Raw genomic sequence first — 16,365 nt, forward strand, 5'->3', positions numbered from 1 at the left:
CTGTCTAACCTGGAACCCTTTCTCTGGGGGATTCTTCTCTGGAGCCCCAATTCCCAGGTCCCTCTCCTGTTGTTACCAGGGTCCCTTATCAGTTAAAGATAAGTTTGGCTTAAAGAATGAGAAGATGCCCAGATGCACATTATAAGAAGTTGGAGTTGGGGATAGGGGAAACAGAGTCTGGCCAGGTATGCGGAGCAGCTCAGTGAGGCCATGGAGGACCCAGATTGCGCTGCAGTGTCTGCATCCTCCGTTCACAGGGAGTCTGCAGGGCATGGCTCCTCAATCAGTAAAACAGGAGTGAGGAGCACTCCCAAGCTTTCCCGGTAGAGAAATGAATTTCCCAGAAGGCGCCACACAGCTGCACCTTCCCTTGCATCTCATTGGCCCAAATCGAGTCACATGCCCTTTTCTGAACCAATCACTTTGTGTGTAGGGGGAGGAGTTAGGATCATTTGCTCCCAATCAAAACTATCCCTGGATTGGAGGGTGAGGGGGCGTGGCCAGTTCTCCCGAAGTCCCTGGGTTCTTGGGGAAGGAATCGATGTCTGGAAATAATTGGGCTTCTGCCAGGGAGGTCATGCAGGGTAAGACCCAGCGGTGTCTGCTACAGGACCCTCCACACAGGGCAAGACATCTTGGGCTTGAGCGGAGTTCCACTCAGCTCTCATGTCCCTTCCGGGATTGTGAGGGGAAGGTACGGGGTGTGTGTGTGTGTGTGTGTGTGTGTGTGTGTGTGTGTGTGTGTCCAGGGGGAAGGGCTGGGGTGGGGGCAGTTTTCAGGGCTTCCATTCTGGCAGTTGGTCTCTCCAGCACTGCACACCCCCCACCCCGCCCCCAACCTAAAGAGCGGCACCAAGCAGAGATGGTTCACATGTGTGCCTTCCTTTATTGGTAGCACTTTCTCTGGGCGGAGGGCACCTCTTCTAGGTTGTATCTAGTACTTCGAGCTCTTGTTTTTGCTCTTTTCTTTTTCATCCAGTGCTTTCTGCAAGTTCATGTTCATTGCATTTTTCTGGTGCCACCGTCCTGCAGAGAGCAGAGAAGGAGCCAGCGCAGATCATCCAGAGGATCTCTGAAGTGTCCAGGCCCCAGTAGTAACCCATATGTCTTCCAGGCCCACCCCAGGGCTATTATCTACTGCTCTGGTTTCCCTCGGGACCATGGGGCCAGCACACCCTGCCTAGGGAGTGCCCACTTCCCATACCCCAAGCTGTCCACCTACCCAGATCATCCGTCTTCCTGCCATGCCAGTGCTCTATGTCCCTCACTGATTTCTCAATCACCTCGGGGGTGTAGGAGGCCTTCATGAGGCTCTTCGTCTCCTGTGGGGCTCCTGTGAAACCCCATGAAGAAATTCCCAGAAGCCCTAAGTCAACAGAAGTCAGGTACTCCAGGGTTCATGTCTGGGTGTCAGTTTCCCCTATGGATGGTGGATTGTGGGAAGGCAGGGGACTGGGGAGGGCAAGGTAGAGGGAGGCTGGCCTGGGCTCAAACCCAAGCTCCATCATTTATGAACAGTATGACCTCAGGTAAGTTTTTAACCTCTCAGAACTTTGGTCTCTTCATCTATTCAAAGTAATAAAATGTTCTTGCAAGGCTGGGAAGATTACATTCATTGGAACATCTGGCATGTGGCAATAGATCCCTGTATTTTCAGAAAATGTTCATGTCCGTGTGTAAAGTTAAAACACACACACAAAGAAATAAGCTAACATGATCAAGAGTCCATAGAATCACACAGAGGACCAAATTCCAAAAGATAGTGAAGACATGAATGATCAGTTGCAGAATATAAAATAAGTATAATGTGTTGGGGGACAGTATAGCTCAGTGGTAGAGTGTATGCTTAGCATGCACAAGGTCCTGGGTTCAATCCCCAGTACCTCCATTAAAAAAAAATAAAACCTAATTACCTCCTCCCCTCACCAAAAACAAACAAACAATAAGTATAATGTGTGAAGTCAGGAAAAAGATAACTAAAACTATAAGCAAAGAATAAAATAGTACCTAGAAAGAACAAACAGATTAGTGAAAGAAGCAAATGGAATTTTGGAAATTAAACATATAATAGTTGAAAGATAAGTTCAGTGAATGATCAGAGAGGCCTGGGATTTGCTTCAAAATAATCTGGGGTCAGGGTGGATAGATGGGTGGGAGAAAAGATAAACCAAGATTAGTCATATATTAATAATTGTTGAAGCTGGATGATAAGCCACCTATTTATTAAACTAGTCTCTCTAAGTTTAAAAGTTGCCATCATAACATTTAAAAACAAATTCAATGGACAGGTAAAATCTCTAATTAGGTACAGCTCAGAAAATATGGTAAACTAGAGACATATCTAAAGAAATTAAAATACAGCACAGAGAGGGGGAAATAAAGATGTGGAAAATATGAAAAAGGCCTTTTGTTGTAAATATGCTTTAAATAATATTTATTGACTTACTCCACTTATATTTATTCTAATTGCTGCTATATTTGGATTTATTCCTATGACCTTACAATAAAAGGGCACAGCGAGAGGCTAAACATGGAAATATAGAAAAAGATGTACCATGAAAAAGCAAACCTGATCACACTTTTTTGATAGTGGACAAAATAGACTGTAAGGCAGAAGCACTATGAGAAATAAAACAATTGCATTTCATTCAGGTGATGTAATAATTCTAAACTAGCCACATTGGAATAATCTCAAAATAGGTAAAGCCAATTTGACAGAGCAGCAGTGAGAAATTGACAAATCTGCTATCACAGGGAAAAAACTTACACGCATATCTTTTTGTAAGTAATAAATCAAGCAAAGAATTTTAACAAGGAGTTAGAAGATTTGTATAGAAATAATCGGTGAGCCTGCTGCATTAGACAAATACAGAATTACAGCACTTAACTGCATAAGGTTCTTGTGAAAATTAAAATGTATATAAAGTGCTTAGAGCAGTGCCTGGCACATTTTACATGCTAGGCATAAATCTAGCCATTATTATTATTATTACAAAGAAGTCCCAAAGAATTACAAATTATTGGAACTAATAGGTGAGCTGAGTAAGGCTTTTGGATATAGGATTAATGTGCAACAATTAAAATGCCTCTGTGTATACAGACAGCAAAGTTAGAAAATGTGATTTTTAGAAAGATACCATTAGCAATAAGCAGCAATAAATAAATATTCTTCTAAATAAGCCTAACAAAATACTGCATCATCTTTATAGGAAAAAACTACAAAATGTCATTGACAGATATTAAAAGAAGATTTAAATTAATGAAGATGTAGACCATATTCATGGATTGGAAAATTCACTATCATAAAGCTGACAACCATCCCTAAATTGAGCTGTGGATTCAATGTACTTCCAGTCAAAATGCCAACAGAGTTTGTCATGGAAATTACAAGCTGATTCTAGAATTTATATGGAAGAGCAAAGATCCTAGAACAGTTAAGACATTAGCTGGTGGTGGTGGTGGTGGTGGTAGTGGTGGAGGCGGGGTGGGGAGTGGGGACTGTCAAACCAGGTGTCAGATTACTTATATACCCTGATAATTAAAAGTGTAATATTAGACCCATGGGCAGAATAGAGAGCCTGGAAACTGATCTATGCACGTAGGGAAATTTGAAGGATACTCCCACTGCAGGTCAAGGAGGGGAGAAGAGATTATTCAACAAAAAGTACTGAGACAATTGGTAATCCACACAAAGGAGGAATTTAAAATGAATCCCTGCTTCACACTAAAAACAGAAATCAGCTCCAGGTGGATTAAAGATGTCAATGTGATAAGCAAAAGTAAATATTTTAGAAGACTATATAAAAGATTATCTTTATGACTCAGCAGATAAAAGATTATGACTTTAATTTTCAGGTTATTTTAAGTAGTCTGATATCTGGTTGGCATAGGATTTCTTCATTCCTCCTAGAACCTTCTCTATTGCAGTAAATAGCAATTCCATCCTTTCAGCTGTTCAGGTCAAAATCCTCAACACCAACCTTAATTCCTCTCACTCACACCCCAGATTCATTCATCACCATACTCCATTTGCTCTGTCTTACACAAATACCCAGGCCACCTTCACCATTACCTCTCTGGGCTGCCATATTGCACAATGGTGCCCACCAGAGTCCTGCGGTGCACCAGCCCTGCTCCCGAGACCAAGCCCCCTTCATTTACCCCACCTGGATTTTTGCTTTCACTTCCTCACTGGTCTCCTTATTTCCGCCCCAGTTCCCCTACATCTATTCTCAACATAGCAACTGGAGTGATTCTTTAACCTAAGTCAAACAATGTCATTCTCTGCTTGAGACCCTTCCTTGGCTTCCCATCTCACTAAGAGAAAAGACCTTCCAGTGGCCTTCCCCATCTAGCCCATTTCCTCCCTGATTCCCTCCCCCTCACATCTATCCAGCTATAAGCACCTCCCTAGCATGGGACAGCAAGTGCAAAGACCAACCTGGGCAGGTGGGAAACGGCGGGCAGGGTGGGGAGGGGACACTGACAGCCAGGTGGTGAAGGCAACGCCCTCGTTTGTAGCACTTGCCAATTTCTGGAGTGTAAATACAGTTGACCCTTGAACTGCATGGGTCCACCTATACACATATTTTTTGTTCCATCAATATAGTACCTGTATTTTCCTTTGGTGGATCTTTAAAAATTAACTAGGTGTGAGGGGAAGTTTGTGTTTGATTAGAGATCACAGTCTGTGGAATCAAAAGAACTGAGGTTTGAGTCCTGATTCCATCCTGCCTGTCTCAGCTTCCTGCTCTTGGGTGAATCATTTGTCAGTTCCTTTGTTTTTGAGGCAGTACTCATATTTTTGACTGACTGTTGGGGGACAGTGCCCCTGACTCTCCCATTGTTCAAGGGTCAACTGTACTACCATGGCCAATTTTAAGATAGCATTGTGATACCAACCAGTTCAGTAAAATTGAACAGTTAACTCTTAGAACCTGGTGCAAGTTGGTACACACCAGCTCCAGCATCCCCTTGGCACAGCTGTGCTGCTCAGGATGACGGGTACACACATGCTTTTTATATCATTCTTTTATATTTACAGAGACATCACCATATAAAGACGTATGTATGAACTATTGGGTGATGACTGTTAAAGCCACAAGTAGAAGATCGGTTCCCAAGGCCCAGAACAGGACAATCTGAACTGTATTCTCTCTTCCCTTCTCCAGCACCACCCTCTTCTCCAGCTGAAAGGAAAACCCAGAAAGGTTCCAGTGGCTGCCTGGTTCCTTGGATGATGGAGATCTGAGCTAGGTAGGAGGGCTGCCAGGCCCTGGGGGCACTAGAGAAGGCATGGAGTAAGGGGGGAGGGAAGAAGAGGACAAGAGACATGACCTTTTGCAATGAGGTCGAACTAGAACGTGGGACCAGAGGGAAGCAGCTGCTGGTTGACGGGAGGCCCCCACCCCAGCAATCGTTTAAACCCTTGGGAACAGGGTCATAGACTGACAGGTGACCCAGTGCCAGGAAGCTTTGGGGCTTTGGCGGCAGAAGAAAAACCTGGATTTGAGTTTCAGATCTACCTCCTACTACTGCAGAGGTTCTGGGCCAACCGTTTCTCATCTGCCTTTGAATTGGAGCGAAAAGCGCTCCCCTGACAAACAGGACGCGGGGGACCCACAGGACACACTGCAGATGTCCGGACCTCCAACCCACGCTTTGATCCAGAAGTGCCACCACTGGGCTCTGGGAAAGAGAAATGCTAGCCCATCACCTACTATGGACCCACTATGTGCTGCGGGCATAGGGGCTCCATGCAACTCTTCACAGAATCCTGCCGGGTTACTAGCCCCATTGTGCCAAGGAGACAGGCTGAGGCTCGGAGAGGTTAAGGATCCTGCCTGAGGCCACATCCATCAGCTGAGCCGAGCTTTGAACCCAGGAAGCGTGATGTTGTCACTGTGACCAAAAGTAGCCAGGCCAGGGGTGCCCAGGCCTCCTCTTGGCAGATTAGGACACCAAGGTACAGGGGGTGAGGGGCTGACTGCCCGCAGGGATGGAGTGTCTGCAGTGAGGACAGACTTGCCAGGGGATTGGACAGTCCCAGCACTCAGCACAGGCCCGGCGTGGTGGAGGCCCTTGGTAGCTGTGAAATGAGTGTCCCTGGGGATGTATTCTGGGGTCTTAAGATTTCCTTTGGGGCTTAGGAAGGGATCGACATCCCAAAGGCCTTGGGGGCCGTGGGTGTTCGCGGGCACCCCCAGCACCGTGCCCTTCCGCCTGACCTTGAAACAAGTTTGACCGCATGTTGAAGCCCAGATCGTAGTAGTCTGAAAAGATGGAGGTGATTTGCTTGGGACTCTGGATCCTGCTGGCCCAGGAATTTGTCCTCTTTCGGCCCTCGAAGGCTTCACCAATGGCCCTTCGAGCCTGAGTAGGGAGGGAGGGAGGAGACACAAAGGCTAGAGAAGCAGGGTCAAATCCCAAGTTTCCCCTCTAATTCGGCCTTCCTCTGACCTGGCCCTCCCCACCCCCATCCCACCCTCAGCCTGCAGCCGTCACCCAGCTCCCAGGCCTGGGAGCTGGCACAGCTGAAAGCGGTCCACCCTCCCACACCATCCCACCTCCCACACAGGCCTGGGGGATCAAGAACGATAGCGATCAGGAAATCTCCTCCCTGCCTTGGGCACTTACTTTGGAACAGCATCAAATGCCTTTCTCAGAGGGTATTATTCTTGCATTTTCTAAGTAAGGAACCTGGGCCTCAGGACAGGGACTCACACAGCCCTGGCTTGCCCCGCCCACCACGGAGGCATCACACAGGTCAGCTCTAGGTGGCTTCTTAGATCTCACCAGGGCCAACTACTTCCTCATACCAATGGGGAAACTGAGGCCCAGAGTGGTTGAGCCCAGGCCTAGGAGCCATGAAACCTAGGTAGGAGTCCCAACTCTAACATATACCAGCTGCTGATTTGAGCACGCTCTGCTGCCCTCTAGGCCTCAGTTTTCCTACTTGTAAAATGGGGGTAGGGAAGAATTGGATGTCTTTTTTTTTTTTAAACGTATTTCTAGCTTTACTTTTGATTCTTTTTGGGTGGGGGAGGGTTGGGTTTATTTATTTATTTTTTGACGGAAGTATTGGGGTTTGGACCCAAGGCCTTACGCACGTTAAGCATGCACTCTACCACTGAGCTATACACCCCCACCCCCAGTGATGGCCTTGAAGTAGCTTCCAGTGCTGAAATTTGCTGGATTGATGACACTTGTGATCTGGAACACAGCGACAGAAGAATCAGATCTCTTGGTTCAAGTCCAGGATTATGATGGCCAAAGAGAGAAGTGACACCTTCCCAAAGCCAAGAGGGGCAGAGAGAGATAGTGACCACACAGCCAACCTCAGACTGGGACAAGATCCTCCAAGTGGGGCAGGGCATTTAGGGTTGTGACCTCCCAGACTAGCAGGTGGCCGGGGTGGGGGGGCATACCACCTTAGGAAGACAAAGTGGAAAGGGACCACGCCCACAGCCTTTGTGAGCCTGGGTCTTCTTCTACTTTCCCAGTGTGACCCCAGGCAAATCATATCACCTCTGTGAGCCTCAGATTTACCATCTGTTAAAAAGGAAGCAGTGACTTCTGCTTGGCCTGCAGCACAATGTAGTCACTGTAAGGGCTGAGAGGGTGGCTTTGAAAATATATCCCAAAATGTCAGAGCAGGTGATCACTTGACTAGAAATGACAGATGAGTTTTAGTTCAACTTTCTGTCGATCAGCAGTAAGTTCCTAGAATGATGTATCAAGTGCGGAAAAGTGCCAGCATTGATTAGTGATGTCTGCCACAAGTGCAGGCTAGGAGAGTTATGGAAGGCACGCCATGTATTTGCCAGCCAGACCTAGTCTAACTGTCTCACTTTACAGATGTATAGAAACTAGAGCCCAGAGGAGGGAAGTGACTTATGAAAAGTCACCCAGTATTCAGGGGCAGAGCTGGGATTCGAACCCAAGTCTTCTGATTCCCAGTCAATGCTGTCCCCCTTAGGAGACTTAAGTTAAAAGCATCTTATTCAAGCACCAGAGTTATAACTGCAAGGTCACTAAGGGCCAGGGCTCTGGAATCTGCTAAGCAGTTCGGAGCCTCATCGCACACAGCTGGTTAAGTTTGGTTAACTTACCTAAGCCCTCTAAGCCTTGAGCTGCTAATCCATGCTGGGGGTCATTTATAGTACTTCCTCCATTGGGAAGACGGAGTGCCTAGATGTGACGATTTTAAATAGAGCACAGTGCCTGGCATATAGCAAGTGCTCAGTAAACAGGGCTTTCTGATGATACTATTAGAGGGACTCTAAACTCAAGAGCAGCTTCCTTAGGGATCCTCTTTCTAAGTCCCCACATGTAACCTTCTTACCACCCTTAACCTCCATGCTCCCTTCTGACACCTGCTCCTCGGAGACCAGTTGGTCCACCACGTTGCTCCCGAACTTGTGACGAATGTTGTTAGGGATGCTGCTGCTCCTCTGGCCCTGGGACCCTGTGTTGGAGCCTTCCTCCAGCCCCTGGCACGGCTTCGCCCTGCTCTCCCTCGAGGAGGGTCTGTAGCTCCCCTTCTTCGGGGACCCAGGCTGTGAGTCCCTCCAGGGGGCGCCCTGGCTGACGGCCGTAGGGGGTGGAGGCGGGATCTCCTCCATGGAGGCCTGTCCGAGGGGGCTGCCTCGAGGGCTGTCTCCCTGGTACAGGGATGGCTGCGGGGAGACTGGGACTTGGTTCTTGAACTTGGACGTATTCAGGGGGCGATGGGCAGTTCTCCAGGGGTCCATGTCCTGCTCGCCTTCCTTGTTGTTGTTCAGCTGGGCCCTGGTCAAAGTGGTCGTACCTACACAGGGAAGAGAGAGAGAGGGAAAGAGGGCAGACAGACAAATGCAGACAGGGAGGGCAGGAAGCAAGGCAGCAATGGGGACAGGGAAGGGGAACAGAGAGGCAGAGAGCCCCAGAGATCCAGAGCAGAAAGATGGGGACAGAAAGAAGTCAGAGGAACCAGAAACATGGATGAGAAATCAGGAGGAGACACAAAGAGAGAAGGTAGTTTGGCCTGCCAAGCCTCTGACTGCACAGATCAGCCCTCATTGTTTTTGACAACAGGGGCTGCAGCCCCAGCCTGTCTAACCTTGAGGCTAGCTGTGCAACCTTCAGCAAGGAATGTGACGTCTTTGTGCTCTAGTGAACCGGGCTCCATTTGCTTCGTCCCCTTCTCCACCTTGAACCCCCCAGCAGTCCAGTGAAGAGAGCTAGCAGCTACGGAAGCTGGCAGAGGGCATTCCTCAGCTTGGCCGAGTTGCATGGCTGGAAAGTACCCAAGCTGGATTGGGCTGGCCTTCGCTTCCCGTTCAGAGCCTCTCCCCAACCCAACTCCCCTCCTCTATTCTCCAGCTAATGGAGCAGTGTCATCCCAGCTCTCACACCCCCACCTCTCCCCTCCCCTCCTCCTACCCATAGTCCAGCCCCTGATTCCCAGTTCTGGGGAGTGGGGGGGGGTAGTCTCCTGCTCCCAGCCTGAAGATCTCCTGATTCTCATCACCCATCCCTGTCTCTAGCCAAACAGACTGCTGCTTCTCCCCTGCCATATCCTACAATGTCCCACCTCCCAGCATTTCCCCGGGCTGGTTCTGCTACCTAGAAGGCCAGCCCCTCCTTTTCCCTAAGTCAAAAATCCTACTGGCTCCTTCCAGTGAAGCCCCACCAGGATGTCCTCCCTGATACCGACTCCAAGCTGGCTGAGCCAACGCCTCCTCTCAATTCCACAACTTTGTCCCCACCACACTCCACGCATCTCTGAGTTTTCCCTTTCTCCATCCTTGTGAGTGCAAACCATCTCATTTCCTCTCCTTGATGTGTGTGTATTTGGGAGGCGTCATTGAGGCAGGGTCCACAGGTGAGTCAGTCCTGGGCCTCCCTCAGCACCCACCGGAGAGCCCTGTGCATTGGAGATGGTGCTGGTGTCCATCAGTGAGGGAGTGAATGAGTAAGTGACTACAGGGGTGTCAGACCCAGGGTCACCCTGCATCTCATCAATTCTAAGATGTCTTTTCTTCTCATGTTAGCATCTTGGGCATCAGGCTGCATCTGACAACCAGTGGGCCCTGGTCTAACCAGCAGTGTTTTCTTTCTCAGTGATAGGTGAGTAACGTAGTTACAGTGCATCTTTCAACACACTGGATGGCAACTTAAAATACACATGTATATAACATTTCACACAGTCCTGGAGTAGCATATAAATTCCTTCTTACTGTGCAAAATAAAGCTCAGTCTATCCCTGCCTTCCCCTCACACACAGCCATCCCCTCAGTCCTCCATCCCAGGTTATAGCTGTGAATTTGTTTGGTGAGCTTCCCACCAAAAGCACTTTAGATGCATCCTCCAGCGCTCTTGAAAGATACACAGTTTGGCTTCACCCATGATTATAAATGAGATCGGAGTCCATGTATTGCTTTGTAACTTGCTGTTTAAAAATCAAACACTATGCCTTAGGGACCTACTTAGCAACAGACATAGACCTAACTTTCCATTTAAACTGCGCAGGCTTTAGCCGCTGCCCCACGGGTGGACGTTCAGATGGTTCCAGGTTTCTGTTTCAGAGAAGGCTGCTGGCCCTGGCAGGCTTTGCTGGCCATTGGGGCTTTTATTGCACTTTCACCGGATCCTGCTCTGCTGCCACCAAGCAGTGATGCTCTGGAAAAACTCCTTTTGCCCATGCGTCAGGGGCTGCAGACCCTTCCCCAGGGCAGTGGGGAAGACTGAGGTCCAGTCCTGCCTGCTTCCTCCTCGCCTTTCTTCCTCCCACCATCACCAGCCCATCGAGCTAAAGTCAAAGTATTCTGTTCTTGCCCCTTTGTTGTCCAAACAAAGGGCAGAGGAAAAACCTGCCCCTCAGAGAACAGACTGCCTTCCCTCCCTCCTGTCCTGGGTTCTGCCCCAGCGAGCAGGTAACTAAACAAAAGGGCACCTCCTCCGAGGACAACTAAGGCTTCCAGGATGGGGACGGTGACTCTTCTCAAAAGAATGGAGGCAGAGAGCTTTAAGAACACTCGGCACCCATCTGATCAACCACAACCCCTCCTTGTGCTCATGGGAAGACAGCGGCCCAGCACAGGGCTGGGTTCCTCCTGAGCCTGCAGGACTCAGGACTCCAGGATCCGAGCTCACGTTTCCCCCAGGCTGTACTCCTGCCCGCCTCCTCTAAGAGCGGCATATTGTGATTGTCTGCTCACCCTCTACCTGCCCTTTAGGGGAGCTGTAACGGCCAGGACCGTGTCTTGCGTCTTCTGGTTCAGAGAGCCACTGTGTTCACCAGTTCACCCCTTGTGCAAGCACCTACTGTGTGTCAGCCTTGTGCCAGGTGCTGGGGACATAACAGCGAGCTAAGTGGACAAACCTTGGTCCTCTTGGGCTGTTTGTTGAATGAATGAATGAATGTCTGCATCTGGCATCCTAACAGTCTCACTGCAATGCCCCCCTTCCTCCACTTCCTTCCTTCAACTATAAAATGGGCAAAGTGAGTCCTACATCACTTGCTAGTGTGAGGACGTACATTTAGCCTGTCCCTGCTCAGTGCGTCCCTGGTCGGCCTGTCCTACCTGCTTGGTGGCCCAGCTCCATCGGCTCTTGCTCTGGGACAGGCAATTCTGAGCTTAGTCCTGTAGACAAAGAAACACATACGGTCGTTTCAAGTGACACAGAGTCTCTGTAAACAAGGATGAACTGAAGGCTGAACAGGGAGGCCTGTGGCCATCTGCCCAGCCACTGGCCAGAGGTCACCCCATGCTGCTTCTAGGGCTTTCTAGCACCAAAGCGCCCCCTGCCCCATCCAGCCACCACTCCAGCACTGGGCCTGTCTCCTGGACCCCTGTGGGCTGTGCCCTCTCTGAAAAGCCCTCATCACCCCACAGCCAGTGCCTCAAAGGCCCTCCCAAACAGCCTAGGACCCAGGGCTCCTCTTCCTCCTTGGCAATCTTTTTCTTCCATCTTCTCCCCCCTCTGCACCACCCAACACCCTCCTAGGAGCCCCCAGCAGACCCCCAGCTAGGGGAGCGTGACCCCAAGCCCCCCATCCTGGTGACTATCTGCCTCCCTGCAAATAGGATTTTGCCCATCTTACCAGCTGGTCCTTCAAAGGAAAGAACCAGCTTGGCCAACGTGGAGGAGAGCTCCATACAGGAACTGACTCTGAGGAAATCTCAGTCTTCCCTCTAAAGGACAAGCTTTCGGGTTAAATCTGAGGGCCAACTCTGGCTTCTTCATAAGCCTCTGCAGCTTTCAGGTTTGTGTTCCTTTTTCCTAGGTGATCTTTTTCTTATTCATAGCCTCTTATTTTATCCCATGTTTTTTAAAGGCTTTTATGAATTTTGTAATATGAATAAAATAATTTATTGTATAATGGATGTTTGACACCCAGATGTAAGTAATAAATATCTTCGTCATAAAGAAAGCACAGAAGCGGCGAGGCAGAACTGGAAGGGGTCTTTGAGGTTAGCTCATCCAATCTCTTTATTTTACAGATAGAGAAACTGAGAACCAGAGAGAGGGAGTGACTTGTCTGAGGTCACTCAGCAGGTCTGTCAGCTAGTAAACTCAGAGCAGGCTAAGAGCTAGATCAATTTTATTCTCTTGAAAAATTGCCAGCAAAACACCCTATTAATTCTGACACCTAGTGGTTTGGTGATTACGCAGCATCTGATAGGACTCTTAATGACCCTTATCCCCTTGGTATTGTGTTGCCCCACAACCCATGAATGTGGGATCGACCTAGTGACTTGCTTCTGATCAAAAGAAGAAGACAAAAGTGAGAGAGTGTCACATCCAAGGTTAGGTTAGTGACTTCTGTCTTGCTCTCTGGATCTCCTTGGCTTGCTCGTTCTGATGGAAGCAGCCACCATGTTTTGAGTGGCCCTAGCGAGAGGCTCACGTGGCAGGAACATAGGGTGGCCAAAAGCCCATAAGGACCAGAGATCTTGTTCCAATAGTCCTCAAAGAATTGAATGAATCCTGCCACCTGAATGGTTCTTCCCCAGTTGAGCTTTGATATGAGCACAGCCCAGCCAACACATTAATTATAGCCTGTGGGAGACCGTGAGCCAAGCCACACCCAGCATCCTGATCCATAGAAACTGTGAGATAATAAATGTGTACCTTTTTTTTTTAGCATATGATTTGCAGTCACTAAGCTTTATGAGATTTTTTACGCAGCAGTAGAGAATGTACATTTTGGTACCAGGAGTGGAGTGCTGCCGTAACAAATACCTAAGAGTGTGGGAGTGGCTTTGGAACCAAGCAGTAGGTGGAGCCTGGAAGGATTTTGAGGACCATGATGGAAAAAGATCAAATTGGGTGATCTAGTGAAGGAGATTTGCAAGCAAAATATTTAAGGTGCCTCCCAGTTTCTTCTTCCTGTTTGTAGTGAAACATGAGAGGAGAGAGAGAAATTGAAGGAAAGATTATTAAAAGAAAAGGAGACAGAATTCAATCGTTTTGGAAATTCTCATCCTCTCCAGATGTCAAAAGATGCCAAAATTAAGAAATAGCTTCAGAGGACTGTTGGGAAAATGCAGCCAAGGGTGTGACTGCTAAACCCTTAGAAAGAGGAAAGCTTGGAGTATTATTCAGTCACACAAAGGGCCCTTTAAAGAGATAAAGACATGACTCACGGATCCTCGTAGTGGAACAATAGGGCCTCTTGGAAGCTTAATGTGACTTTTGTCTAGTGGAGTGAACCTCTAAGTTTCACAGCTTTCGAGAAAACTAAGTTGGCAAAAATACTGCCAGCTTGGACTGAAAGGGACAGAAACAGTACAACATGAAAAGAGAGAGACCAGTGGACTCCCAAATTCTACCGGCAGAAAGCAGTCTGAGAAAAGCAGTCAGCTGCAAACACATGCTTCTTTAAAAAACAAAAAAACAAAAAATAAACAAACAAAAAGATACCACAGTAAGTGAAAGCGACAGTCCGTATGGCAGAGCAGAGAGCCATGGAGAATTACCTCCAGGACTTGAGGCCAATCAAGGAAAGTCCAGCATTCGCCTGGCTGGATTTCGGAATTGCTATGGACCAATGACTCCTTCGTGTCTCCGTTTTCCTCATTTTTGAGCAGGAATGTCTATAGCTCTTATCCCATTTCTGCCACCCCATTGTATGTTGGGTGTGTTCAGGGCAGATGGCTTAGTTTCACAGAGCTATTGATGGGGAAGAGTGACATCCAAGGAGGCTCATCCACACCTGGACCCAATTTATAGGATGAGATTGTAGATTGTAAGCTGATGCTGTAATAAGATGAGACTTCTGGAGGTCTTGGGAGGGGAAAAATGTATTTTGTGTGTGGAATGGATGTTTATCATTGGAGGCTACAGGGTGGACCCAGTGGGCAGTAGGCGTGGCTCCTAATGACCCCTATTCCTTGGTATTGGCACCCTTGTATAATTCCAACACTTCGAGGATGGGCTGGATCTACTGACTTGCTTCTAACCAATAGAATACGGTGAAAATGATGGATGCCACTTCTAAGATGACGTTATAAAAGACTGTGACTTCGATCTTGTTCACACTCTCTCTGGCTTTTCTTGCATTGATGAAAGCAGCTTCCATGTTGTGAGCTGCCTTCTGGAGAAGCCTACATGACAAGGAGCTGAGGGCCTCTGGCCACCAACTCATGAGGAACTGAGGCCCTCAGTTTAGTAATCTGTGAGTACAGGGAACTATATTCAATATCTTGTAATAACCTTTAATGAAAAAGAATATGAAAATGAATGTAAGTGTGTATATGCATGTCTGGGACATTGTGCTGTGCACCCAAAACTGACACATTGTAACTGACTGTATAATAATAATAATCTGTGAGTAACCAAATCCTACCATGTGAGTGGCCATGGAAAGGGGTCCTTCTCTAGTTGAGCTGTGAGATGAGACTGAAGCCCCAGCCGATACCTTGATCACAGTCTATGAGAGACTCTGAGACAGATGACCTGTTGAAGCTACATCGATTTTCCTGACCCGCAAAAACTATGAGATCATAAATGTTGCTGTATTAAGCCGCTGAGTTTGGGGTGATTTGTTACGCAGCCGGAGATAACGAATACAGCTCATATGTTAAGCATTCTCACATCTAGCTGATTAGTCTCTTTCACAAGAACTCAGTGAGGTGTTCAAAGAAAGTATTAGCTCACCCTCTTTCACAAGTGGAGAAACCGAGGCTCAGAAAAGAAACAGGACCTCACCCAGGTGCTGAAACCAAGCCCTACTTCTTCTGTCTCTTTCAAGTTCACTTTCTGCTCCTGTCGCTGTGCTCCATCCCCAGCCCCCCACCTGATGTGCCCACAGCACTCCCATCTCCCCAGTGGCACCCTCAGCCCAGAGCAGCCTGGACTGCCTTGAAAAGAACTGTGGACTCACTGCCAGTTTCTGATCTGGAGAGAAAGGCCCCAAGAGATGTCAGTCAAGGAGGGAGAGAAAGTAGGTCCTGTTAGGTCTGGCACTCCACTCACGAGCAACTCTGCATGGAAAGAAGGAAGATGAAGTCCTGTGTCCTGGCAGATCCCTGACCCACCTCCGGGTCCCCGCCTCACCTCTCCACTCTCTCTCATCACTTTAGAAAACACGTGAACCACCCTGGTGTGCGCTGAAGCCCAAGAGTGCAGATCTGCGCTGCACCACTGCTGCTGGAGACCAATGGATGGTTGCTGAGGAGTGGCCCTCCCCCTTTATTGGAGTTGCCATGGTGATCACTGTCCTCAGGGCTCTGTTACCTCAGAGGGCTGATAAACCCACCCTGGGGGACAGAGGCTAGGAAGAGTCAGTACTGAGGGGGCAGCAAGGGCCTTCAGGTGTTGTTCATTCTCATCCACTCAAAATGTCCCCTGAGCACCCACCATGAGCCAGGCTGTGTGCCAGGCACAGATGGCTCAGATGCTGTCAAGTGTGAAGGATGTTCTTAGGATTACAAAGGATTAAGAAGAGAGGGTGATTAGTTTTGTCTAGGGAAGAGGAGGTGGGGCTCACAGAAGGGCCGTTTGAGCTGGATCTTGAAGGATGTGTAGGAGTTTAACAGTTTAAAAGGGACTGGAATATTAAAGGTACAGGTGTGCTTATGAGCATAAATTAGGTCAAGAGGAGTAGGGAGGGGACAGAAAGATGCACCTGGAGCTGCCTGAACAGGGAGTGAAGGGATCAGGGGTAAAATTAGAGCAGAGGTGGGACAGCATGAGTCTACCCTCCTCCCCTTAAACCACAAGGGCTACAGAAGATTAACAAAGTTGAATGACTTCTGCAGTTTGTTCTGAACAAGCTTGGTCCTGCCTGGCTGTTGCTCAGCTGAGGGCAGGGAAAGAGAGAGGGATTGGGGAGTTAAGAAATGCCTCTTGCATGCCCAGCCTTTCAGGGTCTCC

At 48.3% G+C, this 16,365-nt stretch overlaps 1 protein-coding gene across 2 annotated transcripts; it reads right to left on the reverse strand.

Moving 5' to 3' along the window:
- Window positions 1-866: 866 nt before the first annotated feature.
- On the reverse strand, window positions 867-15,667 carry CIMIP4 (ciliary microtubule inner protein 4). Of its 2 annotated transcripts, XM_072973463.1 has the most exons (7): window positions 15,547-15,667; window positions 15,374-15,473; window positions 11,568-11,627; window positions 8,376-8,809; window positions 6,228-6,372; window positions 1,223-1,333; window positions 867-1,026 (listed from the first exon to the last, which is right to left on the reverse strand). In XM_072973463.1, the coding sequence occupies exons 3-7, from the start codon at window positions 11,587-11,589 to the stop codon at window positions 935-937; spliced, it is 804 nt and encodes a 267-aa protein (XP_072829564.1). In that variant the 5' UTR covers window positions 11,590-11,627; window positions 15,374-15,473; window positions 15,547-15,667; the 3' UTR covers window positions 867-934. The 2 variants fall into 2 exon arrangements, with proteins under 2 accessions (XP_072829564.1, XP_006207108.1); XM_006207046.4 differs by lacking the exon at window positions 15,374-15,473.
- Between the last annotated feature and the right edge of the window lie 698 nt (window positions 15,668-16,365).

Source organism: Vicugna pacos, chromosome 12 (genome assembly GCF_048564905.1).
Source record: "Vicugna pacos chromosome 12, VicPac4, whole genome shotgun sequence".
In the NCBI taxonomy this organism is placed as follows: Eukaryota; Metazoa; Chordata; class Mammalia; order Artiodactyla; family Camelidae; genus Vicugna; species Vicugna pacos.

Coding starts and splice junctions, on each gene's coding strand:
- CIMIP4 (XM_006207046.4), bottom strand. CDS start 11,589: ATGGAGCTGGGCCACCAAGCAG. Junction 8,810..11,567: donor GGAGCTGGGCCACCAAGCAG/GTAGGACAGGCC, acceptor TTCCCTGTGTAG/GTACGACCACTTTGACCAGG. Junction 1,334..6,227: donor GCGGTCAAACTTGTTTCAAG/GTCAGGCGGAAG, acceptor GGGGTTTCACAG/GAGCCCCACAGGAGACGAAG.